At 49.0% G+C, this 18,894-nt stretch overlaps 1 protein-coding gene across 1 annotated transcript; it reads left to right on the top strand.

Moving 5' to 3' along the window:
* Positions 1-2,050: 2,050 nt before the first annotated feature.
* Positions 2,051-18,428, top strand: ZC3H12A (zinc finger CCCH-type containing 12A). Its single transcript, XM_035120033.3, has 6 exons — positions 2,051-2,464; positions 3,158-3,719; positions 14,067-14,206; positions 15,187-15,421; positions 15,943-16,049; positions 16,168-18,428. The coding sequence occupies exons 2-6, from the start codon at positions 3,205-3,207 to the stop codon at positions 17,139-17,141; spliced, it is 1,971 nt and encodes a 656-aa protein (XP_034975924.2). The 5' UTR covers positions 2,051-2,464; positions 3,158-3,204; the 3' UTR covers positions 17,142-18,428.
* The last annotated feature ends 466 nt before the right edge of the window (positions 18,429-18,894 follow it).

Raw genomic sequence — 18,894 nt, 5'->3', positions numbered from 1 at the left:
CTCCCAATTGAAGTGCAGAGTGTTTGAGAACCAGGACATTCACAGGGAAACCAAAATGCTTGTTTACAAAGCTATTGTACTACCAACCTTACCATATGCTTGTGAAACATGGATCACTTATAAACACCATCTCCAACTCCTTGAAAGATTCCATCAACGGTGTCTCCGAAAAATTTTACACATCACTTGGGAAGACAGGCAAACTAATATCAGTGTACTGGAAGAAGCAAAGATCACCAGTGTTGAAGCAATGATTCTTCAACATCAACTTCGTTGGACTGGTCATGTTATGAGGATGTCCGATGATCGTCTTCCAAAGCAATTACTCTATTCCGAACTTAAAAATGGAAAGCGCAATGCTGGTGGTCAACAAGAGAGGTTTAAAGACTGTCTCATGGCAAATCTTTTAAAATGTAGAATAAACACTGACAACTGGGAAACACTGGCCTGCGAGCGCTCCAATTGGAGAACAGCCTTTACCAAAGGTGTCATGCGCTTTGAAGACACTTGAACTCAGGATGCAAGGGAGAAATGTGCTAAGAGGAAGGCACGCTTGGCAAATCCACACTGTGATCAACTCCCACCTGGAAACCAATGTCCCCACTGTGGAAGGACATGTAGATCCAGAATTGGCCTCCACAGTCACTTACAGACTCATTGTTAAAATCGTGTTTATGGAAGACAATCTTACTCAGCTACGAGTGATCGCCGAAGAAGAAGAAGAAGAAGAAGAAGAAGAAGAAGAGAGGGTTGCACTAGATCAGGAATGCCAGCTTGGCCCTGCAACCATGGGTGCCTGCATGGTCCTTCAACCGAAATTTGTGGGTGCCCAACCCCTTCATGGGGAGTTTTGTGGGTGCTCTTGCACCCAGGGCCCCAGGGAGTTGGCACCTATGCACTAGATCAGGCATCCCTAAACTTTGGCCCTCCAGATGTTTTGGACTACAATTCCCATCTTCCCCGACCAGTGGTCCTGTTAGCTAGGGATCATGGGAGTTGTAGGCCAAAACATCTGGAGGGCCGCAGTTTGAGGATGCCTGCACTAGATGAACCTTGGGGAACTTTGAAGTTGAAGATACTTGATCTGAGGGGACGCAAAGGATAAACGTGCTAAGAGGAAGGCGTGCTTGGCAAATCCACACCGTGATCAACTCCCACCCGGAAACCAATGTCCCCACTGTGGAAGGACGTGTGGATCCAGAATTGGCCTCCACAGTCACTTACGGACCCATTGTTAAAATCGTGTTTATGGAAGACAATCTTACTTGGATACGATTGATCGCCAAAGAAGAAGATATTCATGGCTGGATAGGGATTCAAACTTTGGTCTTTCCCAAGTCCTAGTTCAGTACTCTAATCGCTATGCCATGCTGCCTTCTCTTTGATCAGGTGGGAAAGATACACGCCATCAGGTGGTTATGATGATGTAGTTAGGACGACAAAGGTTGCTTTCTCTGAAATGCTATTTATTGCACATGCAACACCAGCAAAACAGGCACAACTGTATATTCTGGAGGGGTTGGAACAATTCCCCTGTGAGGCTACAGCATTTGGGCCTTTTTAGTTTAGAGAAAAGGCGAGTAAGTGTATAAAGTGTAGGCCTATGATAATTATGCTGCTTTCAACAGGCAGGGAGTTCCTAAGTGTAGGTGCCTGCCATCACAAGAGATTGATTTCTTACAAATGTGGAACAGGAATTATGCGGCATCTTTAACAGCATCAGATCAAAGCAGTCGAGTGGGCACATGTGGGCCAAGGTGATCTCGCTGGCAAACTGGTCCCAAGTTGTTATGGCATTTATATACTGTACAGTACTAATAGCAACATTTTAAAGAGTTGCATTTACTGATAATCTTGTTTTGCTCTCCTGGTAAACAGCTTGGAGATTTTGTTTTGCTTTCAATCAAGTGGTGTATAAATTTTACGACCTAAGAAATGACCATTGCGGCATAGCTGCCAAGTTTTCCCTTTTCTCACGAGGAAGCCTATTCAGCATAAGGGAATTTCCCTTAAAAAAAGGGATAACTTGGCAGCTATGCATTGCGGCTCAGGCAGGCGTACTAGGTCCTCTCCCTCCGCACAACCCGGCGAGGTGGGCTACGCTCTCGACAGAGCCGGGAGCTGCGGCCGCCGCGGGAACCAGCTCGAGTCGCGCCCGCAACAGAGGCAGCTCCGCGCGGCGCTGCCGGGCAGCCGTGCATCCCCCGCGCGTCCTCGCTGCGCGCCGTCGCCGTCGGAGGAGCTAGAGGCGGAGCCGGGGGCCGGGGCGAGTCGGGGAGGAGGGCGGTTCAGGAAGCGGCAGCCGGCTCCTCCCCGCCTTGCCTCTCGGCTGCCACCAGCCCGGCGCCCTATAAAGCACCAGCCACGGCCGGCCCCGCATCGGCCCCATGGAGGAGCGCGCGGGCCCCGCCGAGCCGGAGAGCGAGAAGGAGGGGAAGAAGCGGCGGCGGGGGCGAAGCGCCGGGTAAGGAGCCCTCTTGGCCGGGAGGAGCGCCACGGCTTGGCTGGGCGCGGAAGCAGCGCCACCCCTGGCCTGGCTTTTGTTTTGGGTTTTTTGGGGGGGGGGCGGACAATCCAACTTAGAACGGGTGTCCTGGGGGAGGGGGCGATCCGGCTTTAAAAGGGTGTCCTGGAGCGGCCCCCCAGTGCGCTGCCTCGCCCCCACGGTGGTGGAAACGGGGCGCTTCCTGCCCCGCGCCCAGCACCGTGGCGGCTGGTCTGGCCGGGGCTGCGTCAAGGTCACGAGCGCCGGCAGGTGACAGCGGAGGGGGTGGGGAGCGAGGCCGCGCCCTCGGCTTCCTTAGGCGGAAGCAGAAGTTGAACTCTGTCCCCCGCGCGTCTCCGTTGGGGGCGAGGAGCGATCGGGGGCGACTCGCCCCCCTAATCCTCCCTGTAGAGTCACCGAGGCGGGGCGGAAGTGGCGAGTTCCTGGGTCCAGGTGGGGCAGCCGTGGCTGGAGGTGCCTCCTGGATCGAGGTTAGGGAAAGCACATGACTGGGAAGTGGGCGAGATTCTTTAGTGGGCCTCTGCTGCCTGTTTCTGTCCCGTGAAGCCTCCTGTTTAGTAGTGTCCCTAAGCACATCAGGAGTGCTCTGGCCTGGACCTCTGACTCCCTCCTGAAGTCTGGCTGTAACAGCTGCTCTCTTTTCCTTTACAGCTCTGGCATGTGAATGAGGAACAGATTCTGACCAGAGGAGAAAAACGATGAACTTGGGTGGCCTTTCCACTGCCCCTCCGGGTGGCTTTGCCCGCTGGCCTGACCCTCTGCCCTTAGCTAAGTGCCTTGGTGGCAGTGGGCAGGAGGAGCCCGGGGGGAGCTCCATGCAGGAGAGTGGCTACATGAGCCTGAAGGGCCCAAGCCCAGAGGAGTCTGACGCAGACCTGGAGTCGTGGAGCTCCTTGGAGCAGGACACCACCGAAATGCAGATGAAAGTGGATTTCTTCCGCAAGTTGGGCTACTCCTCCGAGCAGATCCTGGCCGTCCTCCAGAAGCACGGCCTGAACGCTGATACCAACACAGTCCTTGGGGAGCTGGTCAAGCATGGGATGGCCGTGGGGGAGAGGGACCCTGCTGAGGCGCCCCAGGAGGCCCCCGAGGCACCGCTGGTCCCACGAGGGGGTGCAGCAAACCAGAGCCCCACCCGTGCCACACCTCTGGAGGGAAAGGACGGAGAGAACTTGCGCCCCATCGTCATCGACGGGAGCAACGTGGCCATGAGGTAGGGCCTTGTCTGTGGTGGCTCGCTCCCTACCACGTGGGAGGCGCTTGCTGGGACTGTGGCGCATGCCTTGCAGGGGGTTGGACTAGATGGCCCTTTGGGTGCCTTTCAGTTGTATGATCCTATAAGCAGAGAGTGAGACCTTAAATGCCCAACCTGGCTGTTCTTTTTCAGCCCAGGTGTCAATATTCTAGGGAGTGGCCTAGTTCCTTCCCCATCCTCTCAATCTCTGTGTACTTTCCCTCTGTAGTGGTTTCATGACTGGCTCGTTGGCCGCTGACAGAGCTTGATGTCACATGGCTCTGAAAAGCAGGGTGGTTGTTGGTTTTTTTTTTTCACGCTGTCAAGTTCCTTCCTGCGCCCGAGGAAAGGGGACAGGCTTTCTTTCCTTCTGACCAGTGATGGGGCAAGAGTTGTTATTGTGGCGCTTGTTATTGTGGGCAGAGGTTCTGGCCTGCTCCTCTTCTAGCCTTGAGCCATTTGAAAGGCGTCAGGCGGCCACGGAGATTGCCCAGGACCCGTGTTGCACAGCTGCCAAGCCATGCTCTGCTGTTTTGCAAGAAATAAGCTGCTTGAGAACCAACATGTCCACCTCCTTCAGCCAAGGGGAGGGCCTAGTGCTACAAGTTCCTCTCACTGTGGGCAGGACCCTCTGCCTTGCTGTGAGGGAAAGGCCTGTGTGTGTGTGTCCTGTTTTGTCCAGAGGGCAGGATCCTGCCCTGTGTAGATATGGTGGTCTTATATTTATTAATAAAAGGTGAAAGATTTATATGATCTGAAGAGAAACCAGAGTATTGGTGGTCTTATATTTATATCCTGCTTGTCAGCTGAGGTGGTCTCCCCAGTGTGACAATAAAATCCAGGCAAAAATTACAATGGGGACCTGGTGTGTTGTTGTGGTGGGGTGGGTGTTATTGTATCATATCTTGTCCCCTGACAGTGGGTGATACAATCCAGGGGTCTCTGCTCCTGAGGGATGGGGCGGAAGCAGCCGCAGATGGGGAGTGGAGAGGAACTGATGGCAAAGATGTCAGCCTCCTGAAACAGCAACCCTTCCACTGAGAGGAGAGTTACCTAACTTTTTTTTTTAACATTAAGTTTCAAGCCAAAGGAATCTGCCTGGCAAGTTAATTTTACTCCAGGGTTAAACGAGGTGGTGGCAGCATACAGTTTGCTTCTTCATGCTTTCACAGACAAGTTGGAACACTGATTTCTGGATTTCTATGACGGAATTATGCTTGTAAGGAAGCATCTGACCAAGCAGGTTCCCTGCTCTATAGTGATCATTTCTCTCTTGTGGTTGTTGCACATCTAAGAGCTGTGATTTGATTTGATTTGATTTTGATTTGATTTTGAAGGGGTGCAGCAAATGGGGGGGGGCCTTCTCAGGTGGAAGAGGCAACAACTGTGGGGTAGGAAGGCCAGTTTCCCCCTGCAGGAGTTCTGGACATGTCTTGGGGCAGATTTGTCCTTGCTACTTTGCTTGTTTTAACCCGCCCACCACGCCTAAAACCTTCCAGTTATTAAGAGAGCATAAAACACTTGCCTCAAAACTACCCTTTGTGCTGATTCATAAGTTTCCAGGACCCAAAATGTACCTGCCCCTTTCCCAGAAACACTGCAGGGCCACTGTAGAGAAGGCCTGGATGTAGCCCCTCTCTTGAAGGCACCCTGAGCAAAAGAATCCTAAAACCTTTATTTGTGCCAGCACTCCTTGGAGTTCCTCTTTGAGTAAACTATGAGCTGAGTGTATTACCTTCACCCTGCTCAACTGTGGAATTTGGGGGAGCAACTCCCAAGTTACTGGCTGTGGCTTGTTGACAGATTTAAGCACCAGTCATTTAAGAAGTTAAGCAGTGGCAAACTCCCATGTTTCTGCCAATGGGAGAAAACATTTTTCTCGATTACCAGTACTTCTGAGCTGGTGCTCTTTGGTTTTGAAAGCCACGATTCTGGAATGCCAAATTCTGTGTGATTGATTCTGGAGTACCCTTGTAGCAGAGAATATACACAGTCCTTGGTGGATGTTCTCTGATTTTGGAGAGGTACCCCAGGAAAACAGTGCTGATTTGAGAGTTAGCTGCTAGAATGGGGACATCCCTGCAGTCCTTCAAGGGGAGAGAGCTTTTCCTCACCTGGCCTGAGGTTGAGAGCCTGTTAGAAGTTCTAACATTGATCAGGGTAGTGGAGGTGAGAATGGCATGTACTGTAATTCATTCTGGGATCATAGTGGTTCCGACCACCCCACCCCCCTCAAATAGGCAACTGCCCAGCATCCTTACTGTAGTGTTCGGATACCTCCTGCCCCCTTTGCGCCAAGGCACTGGTGGTGTTAGGAACTTAGCATAGTTAAACTCTGGAACTCGCTCCCGCAGGAGAAAGTGATGGCCACCAACCCAGATGGCTTTAAAAGAGAATTAGACAAATTCCTGGAGGAGAGGGCTCTTGAGGGGAGAGGTTTCTTGCACTCGGGTCCTGCTTGCTGGTTCCCCATTAGGGCATCTGGTCTAAGGTTACCAGATGTCCCCGTTTCCCAGGAACAGTCCCTGAATTTACACATCAGTCCCCATACAAAATCCATTGAAGTTGAAAAGTGTCCCCGGATTCATTGAAAAAAATCTGCTAACCTTAATCTGGTCAGCTGCTGTGAGAACAGGATGCTGGACTAGATGGGCTACTGGCCTGATCCAGCAAGGGCCTATTTTCTTTTTTATGGTGGAAATGGGCAAACAGCAGTTGCTCCTTGATCACAGTTAAAGTTTCAGGGTTTTTTATTGCCTGCTTCTCCCTGTCCATCAGACCCTCCTAAAGGAGCAGGGTGGAGGGCGATACAAGTCCTACACAAGTGTGCTGTTGATTTGTTTTGTTTCTAAGGTTTGTTTGTTTTTTGCCTTGCTATTTTTATATAAACAAGCAGCCACCAGGACCCAGGAAGAGCAGGGCAGTTTCAGAGCCAGCTTCCTGTTCAGAGTGGAATGACGAACTGCTGTGTTCGTTCTTGATTCACCCTCCCCTGGATAATACTCAAGGCTACTATATGCAAATCTCAGAGGGGTGAGTGGAGGAGAATTGGCCTGCACTTCCTTCTAAGGGAATTTTTCACAGTTGTTGCCACATCAGATGAGGCTGCTGGGCTCCTTCGCAAGCCTTTCCACACCACACGAGGCTTCTAGGAAACAGCATGCAAATTTTCTCCAGCAGCTGCAATAAGGAGAAGAGGGTTTGGTAGTTAGTTGCTCTTAGATCCTCAAGAAAGTTTCAGTTTTGACTTGTGGGGTTTGCTTCCCATAATACTATTTTATATTTTAATATCGACTCTCTCTTTCTCTTTCCTGTCAACTTTCAGGAAGGTTTAGTGTCAAAGGGTTTGGAGGAGGTGAGCAGGAGCCCCTGGAAAATTGACATTTCTCCTGAGATAGATAGATAGATAAAATTTATTTTTTATAAGATTTTGTTAAAGCTATTTCATAATACAATAAGATTTTAGAAACCTAATCTAACTAAAAACAAAAACAGAGGAAGAGAAAAGAAAATGCAGAGTCTTCTCTCAAAGGCGGCTCTTGTTGCTCGCAGAAAGTGGTAGAGCCTCCCAGCTCTCACCTGGGAGCTTTCCTTAATACCCCCCTGTCTCTCACCCTGGGAGATCTTCCCTTCCCTGTCTCTGATAGAACTCTGGTTCTTCTACCAGCCAGCCACCACCTTCATGTCTGCGTAATCATTGGACCCCAATAATGGCCCAGAGCAGAGGGCACCAAAGAGAAGGGGAAAGAATTAAAATGACTTTCTATTTTCTATAATTTGAAAGAAATTATTCAAAACATCCACTCTAGGATGACATCCAACTGGGTGGTTTTGAAAGAGGATTAGACAAATTCATGGAGGAGAGAGGGCTCTTGATGGCTCTGCGCCATGATGGCTGAGTCCACAGCTGGACTCCGCAATGCTTCTGAATCCCACTTGCTGGACACTGCAGGAAGGGAAAGTGCTCTTGTGCTTGAATCCTGCTTGCAGGTTTCCCTTGGGGGCACCTGTTTGGCCACTGTGAGAACAGGATGCTGGACTAGATAGATAGACCATTGGCCTGATCCACCAGGCTCTTCCTATGTTCTTAATGTTGCTTTTCCTCCTCTCCCATTAGAGCAGGCATAGGCAAACTCAACCCTCCAGATGTTTTGGGACTACAATTCACATCATCCCTGACCACTGGTCCTGTTAGCTAGGGATCATGGGAGTTGGAGTCCCAAAACATCTGGAGGGCCTAGTTTGCCTATGCCTGCATTAGAGCACCTTGCACTGAGGGATTATCCACACTTACCTTTCCTCCGTGTTTTACAGGCACAGTCCATGCTTTAAAGCTCCATGTCCACGCATCAGCCACCATAGCTGCCAAGTTATCCCCTTTTTTAAGGGAAATTCCCTTATGCTGAATAGGCTTCCTCGCGAGAAAAGGGAAAACTTGGCAGCTATGTCAGCCACCCATACAGGGGTGCCAAGTAGGTCATCTCCAAAACTACCCATGGGGTACTTGCAGAAAAAGAGATTTGCATAAGCTAAAAGGTTTGTCTTATGATGTAAAGTAGGATGTGGAAAAGTAAATCCTCCTTCCAATATTGACAGCTTCATCTTTTTGGGTGAGAAATGAAGTTGAGAGGTCCCCCTCAAATGAACTTCCTAAATGCTACATTAAAAACCCATGTGAATACACTTGGGGAATATCTAAAGGAATACTACAAAGCACACATGAATTATCTGCGGCAAAATATTTAATTCAAGCATATTAACCTTATCCACAATACTAAGTCTAAGTCCCTCTTTCCAAATCAAGAGATATCTCTGTCGTCAGTCTGTTCAAATTCAGTTTAATTAATTGAGAAATATCTCTAGGATCCAAAATACTTAAATATGTTACCTCTAGGTACCAACAAAATTGCCAGTTAGTCACATGGCATGAATTTGGGTTTTAAATAATTCATTGTATAGGCATAATTAGGCAAAAATTAATAGATTTTATTAGTTTATATAGACTATTAGAGTCTGCTAATAATAAATACTGTAATAATCATCTGCATACACCAGGGTGGATTTGATTTAAATCAAACTGATTTAAATCACGATTTAAATCACGATTTAAATCACTAGTCAGTAAGGCTTGATTTAAATCATAGTTGATTTAAATCATAAAGACTAATTCTTGCTGGTATAACTTTAATATGCAAGTAGATGAAGATTTCTAGAATAACAACTTTTCATATTAGTTTTTTTATCCCCAGTTTAATAGGTTAATCATTCATATTTGGACAACTTTACTGTTGTACTTAGGAAGGAGAAAAATAATCATTACCTTAATAATAACAATTTAAATAGATTTATTCAACTGAAACAATAACATTTCAGCAAATGTTATTTGCTTAAACAAACATCCATGTTTGTTAACTAATTTGGCTAAACAAAAACAATATATATATATTTTAAGAAACTTAGACTGTCAGCCCAGCCTACACATGAAAAACTTAAATACTGTCCACTCCAAACAATCAGAAAAATATTGTTTCTATTCTATTCACTGAACTTCTTGAAACTTAGCACTGAAGGGGTTGCTTCTGTATTCATAGGTTTGTAGAACAATAGGATTAAGGTCTTTTTCTCAACTCTGTTCATGTTATAACATTTTTGCTGTGAAGAAGAGGCATGTGATCTCTGTTGAGTCAAATTCAGTTTTGAGAACTGCAAAAGTAAACCAAGCACCTGTGATAATATCTTGTAGGCAGAGAAACTGCCCAATAATCTTACAAAAACCTCTGGAAGAGCATGACATTGTGAATGGATTAATGGAATTTATTTACCCCCAAAATTAAACATATACAACCTTATACTACAAAATTAAAAAACTAATCTTTATTTCATGATGGAATAACCTTTGGATGGTAATATGTTTTCCACAAAAAGCATTTTATTAAAAAAATCCAATTTAAATCAAAAAAATCGATTTAAATCAAAAAAATCCGATTTAAATCAAAAAAATCCGATTTTTTTGATTTTTTTAAAAAAATCATTGATTTTTATCCACCCTGGCATACACAGCTGCTTTAAATTCCCTGTTCTGGCAAATTGCACACCCCTAATGGCACTAACCATGAATATAACGGGTGAAAGAGATTAGCCCTGCCTTGCAGCCCTCTCTAAACCAAACTCACTCAGATGAATTCCATTGGTCGAGTCCACCCAGGACTGGGGAGAGAGGTGTAACATTCTACTCCAATTCATAAATTCCTGTGGAAACACACTTTTTTTTTCAAAGTTACAGAAATTAACTACCAATATATTTTATCAAACACTTTTCCAGCATCAGGAAAAATAGTTGCAGCCCATCAGTTTTGTTTTTTTAAAAAAGAAAAGAAATAAAGATTTGCTACCGGATTAAATCATCTGTTCCCTGCCTTTGGCGAATAAAGCCCGCCTGATCTAGCTATACAGACAGCCTAAAATCTGTTAGCAAGGATTTCTGTTCATATCTTTGCATCTACATTAATTAGAAGTGGGAGACCAGGGTTCGAATCCCCATTTGGCAATGAACCTCGCCAGGTGGCCTTGGGCCAGTCACTGCCTCTCAGCCTCACCTACCTCACAGGGTTGTTGTGGGGACTAAGTGAGGAGGAGGAGTAAAATGTACATGTCACCTTGAGCTCCTTGGAGAAAAAAGATTATTATTAATAATAATAATCAATTAATTAATTAATTGAATTTATATACCATCCTATACCCGCAGGTTTCAGGGCAGTTACAACATAAAATCACAATATAAAAACATGAAATAAATTATAGAAATAAAAACAAAAACAACCCAATAACACCCCTACACACGCACACACACACACATTTTAAAAGGGCATTGGATATCAATCAGCCAAATGCCTGGTTAAAGAGGAACGTTTTTGCCCGGTGCCTAAAGGTGTATAATGAAGGCACCAGCCGAACCTCCCTGGGGAGAGCATCCCACAAATGAGGATATAAACGCAATAAACAAATAAATTGTCCGAGATAAGGGGACAAGTGACTTGGTCACAGGCAGGTACAGGCACTGGCCTCTCTGCAAGCAGAATTGTCTTTGCATGGCAAGAAAGGGAGAAAAATGAACTGTTTTTTGAAAGCAATTATCTCAGCTGACCTCTTGCAAGAAGTAGGGGTTGGTGTTTGGATTAGTTGGGCTCCTTCCAAGGGCTGGTGGGCTTTACCTAGGTGTAGAAAAAGGATCCACCTGTTCATTGGGCAGGCCTTGATTTCAGTGCTAAGGACCTCTTCTGATGCTCGTGAGGGAGTTTTTCAGTTGTGGCCCCTTGGCTGTAGAACACTTTCCCCAAAGAGACCTGCCTGGCGCTTGGAGGAGGTCTTTTTGGTGCCAGGCATCATTTTCCCAGGCTTTGGGGCCCTTCAGGCTTAGAAATTGTTACAGATATTGCATTGCATTCTATCATTATGTTATTGTGTATGAAGCTCTATTTCGCGAACTCCCCAGAGACACTGCAGGAAGGAAGCCAGCCGATAAGCAAGCGCTGCCGGTCCTTCCTTGAGCCCTTTTGGAAAAGGGGCCCTGAAGCCAAGAGAGCATCCTGCCTGCCCTGTGGCTACGGAGACCTTGGAACCACCAGGGGCACCCAGGGCAGGTGTGGCTTCCTGAAGTTCCTCCTGTTACTCTCTTGCTTTTGAAAGGCCAGCTTCTAGAAACTATGATCATAACAGGAAGCTCTGGGAAAGACATCAGCGCCCCATGGAAGTATAAGACACTCTCTTAATAGAAAGCCATATTTTCTTCCCATCTGGAATTCTGTCAAGGATTGTTTAGCTGTGATAATAATAATAATAATAATAATAATAATAATAATAATAATAATAATAATAATAATATATTATTTATACCCCGCCCATCTGGCTGGGTTTCCCCAGCCACTCTGGGCGGCTTCCAACAGAAAAATAAAACACAATAATCTATTAAACATTAAAAGCCTCCCTGAACAGGGCTGCCTTCAGATGTCTTCTAAAAGTCTGGTAGTTGTTTTCCTCTTTGACATCTGTTGGGAGGGCGTTCCACAGGGCAGGCGCCACCACCAAAAAGGCCCTCTGCCTAGTTCCCTGCAACTTGGTTTCTCGCAACGAGGGAACCGCCAGAAGGCCCTCGGTGCTGGACCTCAGTGTCCGGGCAGAATGATGGAGGTGGAGACGCTCCTTCAGGTATACTGGACCATTTAGGGCTTTAAAGGTCAGGACCAACACTTTGAATTGTGCTCGGAAACGTACTGGGAGCCAATGTAGATCTTTCAAGACCGGTGTTATGTGGTCTCGGCGGCCGTTCCCAGTCACCGGTCTAGCTGCCGCATTCTGGATTAGTTGTAGTTTCTGAGTCACCTTCAAAGGTAGCCCCACATAGAGCGCATTGCAGTAGTCCAAGCGGGAGATAACTAGAGCATGCACCACTCTGGCTAGACAGTCTGCAGGCAGGTAGGGTCTCAGCCTGCGTACCAGATGGAGCTGATAGACAGCTGCCCTGGACACAGAATTGATTATTTCTACATTGCAAGGGGTCGGACAAGATGACCCTTGGGGTCCCTTCCAATCCTGTGATTCTATGATCATCCCCACCTGGCCCCTAATTTAAATCTTTTGGGTGTGTGGGTGATCAAAAAGCTATGGGAACGAACATTCTTTCTGCCAGAAGGCATTAGCATATTCAGCCTATGCAAATATTGCTGCATTATAGGGGTCTTTGTGGGGGAGCATTTCTCAGCTTCACTGCTGCTGGGTCCTTTTTTTTCCTTCCTGCTTGGCGCACGTGCTAATTGCACAAAGGCCTTGGACAGGAAGTGGATTTCACCCTTTGATGAAACTGCCCAGGGAACGTAAGCTGTTGGTGCTGGACTGTTGCCTAGAGAGGAGCACTGGACCTGGCTGCTGCTTGTGGGAGAGGTTGGAATCTGGAAGTTCTTCCCCTTCCATGTCAGAATTGTGAGCGGGGGAGAGGTTTGCCGCATGCAGTGACTCCACAGGGAAGAGGCTGTGCTCTGTGCATGCCTAAGGGGAGACCACTGTTTACTAGTTTGGGAGGGATTGAGTGCTCCTGGCATTCAAAGCTTAGGTGGGGTTAGAAAACTTTGCACTGTGTCGATGTGCATGTCCTTGAGCCCCCAGCTGGAAAGATTGGCGTTGGGAAGGACAGATTCGGCTCCCAACTCCCCCTTTCCACTTCCTCTTGGAAAAGGTGCTTAGTTGGCGAGAAAAGTCTGCCCTGTGTTACCAAGGCTAGTTCCTGCAGGAGCTCAATCCGTATCCACTGTTGTACATTAACCCGGAGACCATTTCCATTTGATCAGCAAGAGAACAAAAGGGATGGGGGGGGACAAGTGGCGAAAGGGCAGGGCAGAGATCCAGGTCTCACAATGTCCAGCCTGGAGGCAAAAGTGCTTTAACAGACCTCTTCCACTCAAAAGAGCAGGCTGCTAATGGCTACTAGTTAGGATAGCTATGTCCTGCCTCCACAGTCAAGAGGGCAGCATTGCTTCTGAATACCAGCTGCTAGAAACCACAGGAGGGGGACCGTGCTCTCATGCTTGAATCCTGCTTCCACGTTTCCCATGATGGGTATCTGGTTGGCCAGTGCGAGAAGAAGATGCTGGTCTACTTGGGCCATTAGCCTGATCCAGCAGACTTTTCTTGTGATTCCACCCCCACCCCCACCCCCAGGCACACATAAAAACATATTTTCAGAGGAACTGTTTTTCAAAAGAATTAGATTTATTCATTTTTGTTTTGCTTTGTTTTGTGTATCTGTATCATTTATAAACCATGATGGCAGTGAGGGCTATTGAGGGCCACTAACCATGGCGGCTATGCTCTGCCTTCAGAAGCAGCAATGAATATGAGTTGTTGGAAACCACAGGAAGGGAGAGGGCTCTTGCACCTGGGTCCTTTAGCGGGTTTTCCACAGGCATCTGGCCGGCCATTGTGAGAACAGGATACTGGCCTAGATGAGCATTTGGCCTGATCAAGCTAGCTCTTCTTAGCGGTTGTTGGACTGGGTGGCAGGGCTCAATTCAACATTTAACATAAGGAATATTCACTTCAATAATGATGTCAAGGGGCATCTCAGTGGTGTGGGGAAGGAAGGTGGCAATGGCAGCGGCAGCAGCAGGGGGGAGCTCATTGGTGTTCGGCATCTCCTTGTGAGTTTTGGCTTCAAACAGCAGCAGGGCACAGAGCTTGCCCAGTGGATCTCCTCTGAGGTTTCCTCTGCCTTCGTGACACACAGGTCACATGGGAACCTGAACACTGAACCTGCGAATCTTTGTATCCTTGCAGCCATGGGGACAAAGATGTCTTCTCCTGCCAGGGCATCTTTCTGGCAGTGAAGTGGTTCCTTGACCGAGGACATACAGACATCACTGTCTTTGTGCCGTCCTGGAGGAAGGAGCAGCCGAGGCCTGACGTCCCAATCACAGGTATGTGTTGAGCACCTGGACACAGTTAAGTAGGTTGAGACTTATAGCAAGGGGAGTGTCTGTTTTCATTTGACATTGAGCTGATGACTGAATGCACTTGATAGGATAGATCATGGCTGACTCCTCTGCCTTGCCCACCCTCCACCCCATATACTTTGAAATGTCAGGTGACGCTTGGCTGTCCCACCCAAATAGTCACCCCAGTTGCCTCTTGGGTTGCCCTGAATTGCCTCCACCTAACCAGAAGGATGTCGAGATGCACCAAGGTCAGAACGCCACCCTACAGAAACACTCCAGAATCCCACTCTTAACATTTTCCTGAAGCGCTATCAGCTTTCCTTGCTACGGCAAGTTCTAATGGCAAAGATTTAGGAAAGGTAAAAGAAAAGAAAGTCTTTCACACAGAACATCGTTAAGCCATAGAACTCGTTTTCCCAGGAGGCCGCCAACCTCTTGTGAGGGCTCTTGTGCCCCTGTCCTGATTGTGAGCTTCCCATTGGGGCATCTGGTTGGCCACTGTGAGAATAGGATGCCAGGCTAGATAGGCCATTGGCCTGATCCAGCGGGCTCACCGTATGTTCTTATGTTAAAGGTTCGTGACTCTGGACATTTGATCTCTTAAGACTTGCTTTAATTTGGGTTCCCTCCACACACACGCGCATTGCATGTCCCAAGATCCAGGAAAGAGTAGGGTTCAAATCAAACAAATCTGCAGGGTGTGATGTGGCATCTGAGTGAGAGAGAGAGAGAGAGGGAAAGTTCTCATTTGGGTAGGGAATGGAACAAAACTGCTTGGGGGTGTGAGCAGCAGGCAGTGTTACCTAGGTCAGGCTGCATCTCTCAGTTTCCAGCTCTAGAGAGTTGGCCTCCCCCAGCCTCCTGCCAACTTGGTTTGCTCTTGCTCACGAATTCTTCCGCAAATGCCTGCCCTTCCAAGAGCTGTCTTAGGTAGAGGGTGACCGTGGTGTGTCTTGTTGCAGACCAGCACATCCTTCGCGACCTTGAGGAGAAGAGGATCCTTGTCTTCACGCCTTCCCGGCGTGTGGGGGGCAAGCGGGTGGTCTGCTACGACGACCGCTTCATCGTGAAGCTGGCCTACGAGTCGGACGGCATCGTGGTCTCCAATGACGTCTACCGAGACCTGCAGGCGGAGCGGCCCGAGTGGAAGAAGTTCATCGAGAAGCGTCTGCTGATGTACTCGTTCGTCAATGACAAGTAGGTCCCTTGGGGCGCTCGAGGAAATTGGCCTGGGAGGAGAATGTGGCTGGACACAGAATGGGAGTGAAGAGCTGAGGAACTCTTTGGAGTCTCCAGCCTACATGGCTGCTAAGATAAGCTTTATTTGGGGCGAGGACAGCAGCATGCCTGGTGGGACCTTGGAAGCTAGACTTGGTCGATGGAGAATTAGGTCAGAAGGTGTGGTGGTGGCCAGGAGTAGGACTCCAGTGCCCTATTCGTCTCCAGGGACAGCAGAACCAAAATACACTGCCCCATCCGTGCAAAAGGTTTGGGTAGGCATGGCAAGGAGCTGGGCTTTCTCGGTGATTACTCCTGGGCACAAGCCCGGGAGGGGGGCAGGGGAAACACCTCCCCAAAGAAGTTGGAACAACAACCCTCTTTTTCTTTTCAGGGGCCATTTGGGTTTTCTGTTTGTCGCTGGCTGTGGGGGGTTGGGGGAGAATCATGGTTTCTGGGAACGACTGCTCTTGACCAGGGTGTGTGCTGCCTGCCTCCAGGTTCATGCTTCCCGATGATCCACTTGGGCGTCACGGACCCAGCCTGGACAACTTTCTGAGGAAGAAGCCGGTGGTTCCTGAGCACAAGAAGCAGCAGTGCCCTTATGGTAAGGCTGTTGTTTTTTTCAACTCCCCATTCACCCACCCCTGGCACCAAACTCTCTCCCTCTATTTTCCTGCGGTACTTCTGCCCCACATTCAACCCCCTTTCCCTTCCTTTTCCAGGGAAGAAATGCACCTACGGCGTCAAGTGCAAGTTCTACCACCCGGAGCGCCTCAACCAGCTGCAGCGCTCCGTGGCTGATGAGCTCCGCGCCAACGCCAGGCTCTCCCCGACTAGGGGCGTGCTAACATCCAAGGAGGAGAGGGGGAGCCGGCAGCCCTCCCAGGTAGAAGCCTTGGGCTCCCTGCCCCCTGAGAGTGAGAAGACCCACTTTCAGAAGGCTTCCGTGGACAAGAAAAGCTCCACCCACAAAGCCAAGCACGGGGAAGGCCCCACACACCTCCTGCTCAAAGGGACCCCTCATAAGAGCGGCGGCGGTGGCACCTACCGGCCTGCAGAGTGGTACCAGCCGCCGCCTCCCGCCTCTCCCCACATGGACTCCCTTTCTTACGTGTCTCAGGAGCAGTTCGACTCTGGCATCGGCTCCCTGGAGAGCCAGCTGTCTGAGATGTGGCCCAGCCCCCCAGGCAGCCACAGCGCTCACCCCCACCACTGCATGGGGCAGAGGCCCGCCTACCCGCACCCTCTGGGCCCTGAGTCAAATAGCTACAACTGCTACCAGCCCCAGGGCTACCACAAGTCCGTTGCGGGCTCTGGCGCCGGCTTCTTGCCCTACAACCCAGAGGTGCCTTCCTCCTCTGCCAGGGCCCTCCCTGCCTGCCTGCCTGGATACAGCCTGCCTGCTGACTCAAGGGCTTCCCTGGAGCTGGGGCCCAAGTACTGGTCCGAGCCCTACCAGCCAACAGCCCCCAGGGAGGGGCTGAGGGGCCACCAGCTGCCCTACGACAAGGCCTCCTGCCAGTGGGCTGCAACAGACCACTTTGCCAAGGAGCGTGCCAACGTGCACACCCGCCTGTGCGGGATCTTCCACCCTCACCTAGTAGACGCGGTCATGAGCCGCTTCCCACAGCTTCTTGACCCCCAGCAGCTCGCTGCTGAAATCCTCACTTACAAGTCCCAAAACCCCAGGGTGTGAGGTGGAGGGGAAAGCCCTGGAGGGAGGAAGTCCTCTTCCTGTATTATTGCAGGGGGTTGGACTGGATGACCTGTAGAGTCTCTTCCGACTTTTGTAATTCTGCGATTCCCCTGGGAAGGTCCCTTCTCAAACACCAGCTGAAGCTTTGAGGCCTGAACGGGCCAGTGAGCAATTAGGATGAGGAGGGACAACCTTTCCCTCCCCTTCAAGCATTTGTTCAGAGGCAAGGCTTGTTCTTCCTATAAGAGCAATGGCACGTCCGAGCAAGGGTGAAGTTGGCAAAAGGGGATAACAGGCTCTCCCATAACATTGCTGTGAGTTTAAAAAAAAAAAAAACTTCTGACAACTGGAAGCCATGAGAGCACTGTCTGTGCTCTGACTGCCCTCCTGCCTTCTCCCAGCTTTCAAAGGGCACCCACACTCCCCTGACCTCCAGACGCCCTCCAGCACCGTAGGAGGAGGCCTCTCTAGATATGGGGTGGAGAGTTCAGTGCTCGCTACTCCTCTAGCAGCTCAGTCTTAGTGACTGGCAAGTCCGATATTAACGGTTATAGATACTTTCGGTAATGAATATATAGCAATTGCTCCTGGTTCCTGCGTATATATTTTTTAAAAAATTAAGTGTGTGATTCACTTGCAGGCCAGGAGCAGTTGATCTGTTGATGCATATTGTATCCCTCTGTATACGTTATGTATTCTTCCGTGTGGTCCTTCTAGTGGTTGACGCTGAAGCCATCCCAGGTGGCGGCTGGCAGAAGGCAGAGAGCAGAGTACAAGACCCCCTGCCCCATGAGTGTTTTGGGGGGGGTGCGGGGGTGCTGTGACCTGCTCCTTCCTTCTCCCACGTGCCAAAGGGATGGGTCGGCCAGGCTAGCACCGTGTGCTGCAGGAGCCACCTGGACCCAGAAAACCCCGTATGCCTGGTTATATTATGATACATCACGGAACAGTGGTGTTTCATGTTAGTAAGCAAAATGCTTTTTAACTATTGTTTGTAATCTTATAACTTTGCACATTTTGTAAATTACGTGAGAGTTTGGTTTTTAATGGGATGGGATCCCTGGATGATGCTGGTTTTCCTTCCTTCTGAGGTCGCTGTCCCATAATTAGGAGTGGGCTGTTTTAAAGTGCATGGAACAGTAAAAAAACACTTTGGAATGTCTTGTAATCTTCTTCTTCTTCCTCCTCCTCCCCTCCTCCTCCTCCTCCTCCTCTCTCTCTCTCTCTCTCTCTCTCTCAATAACAAATGATTGTGATGCACAAATAAAAAGCCCTGGTTGTTCACATGACTCTCGTCCCTTTAATTTATTTGTTGCCATTGTATATCCCACTTTTCCTCCCAAGGGGCTGAATGTGACATACATGATTCTCCTCCTCCCATTTTATCCTCACAGCAACCCAGTGAACTAGAAAGGCGGTGGCTGGTGGATGTTTACCCAGTGAGCTTCATTGCCAAGAGGGGATTTGAACCCTGGTCTCCCCGGTCCTGGTCCAACCCTCTAACCACTACACCACACTGGCTGTCAGTGGTTGGAACCCACTGCTGCTGAAGCAAGGTGCCTTCAGGTAGACGCAGGAGGGTGAGACACAGTTTCTGTGGCACTCCTCCTGACACGCCAATGCTGCCCCTAGGGCTTGCTTCCTCTGTCATGGAAGGCTGTCAGTGGTTACTAGCCATGATGGCTACACTCTGCCCTCCACAGTTGGAGGCAGCAATGCTTCTGAATCCCAGTTGCTGGAAACCACAGGAGGG

Source organism: Zootoca vivipara, chromosome 6 (assembly GCF_965207765.1).
Source record: "Zootoca vivipara chromosome 6, rZooViv2.hap1.1, whole genome shotgun sequence".
Taxonomy (NCBI): domain Eukaryota; kingdom Metazoa; phylum Chordata; class Lepidosauria; order Squamata; family Lacertidae; genus Zootoca; species Zootoca vivipara.
This window is presented reverse-complemented; position numbering and strand designations above follow the sequence as displayed.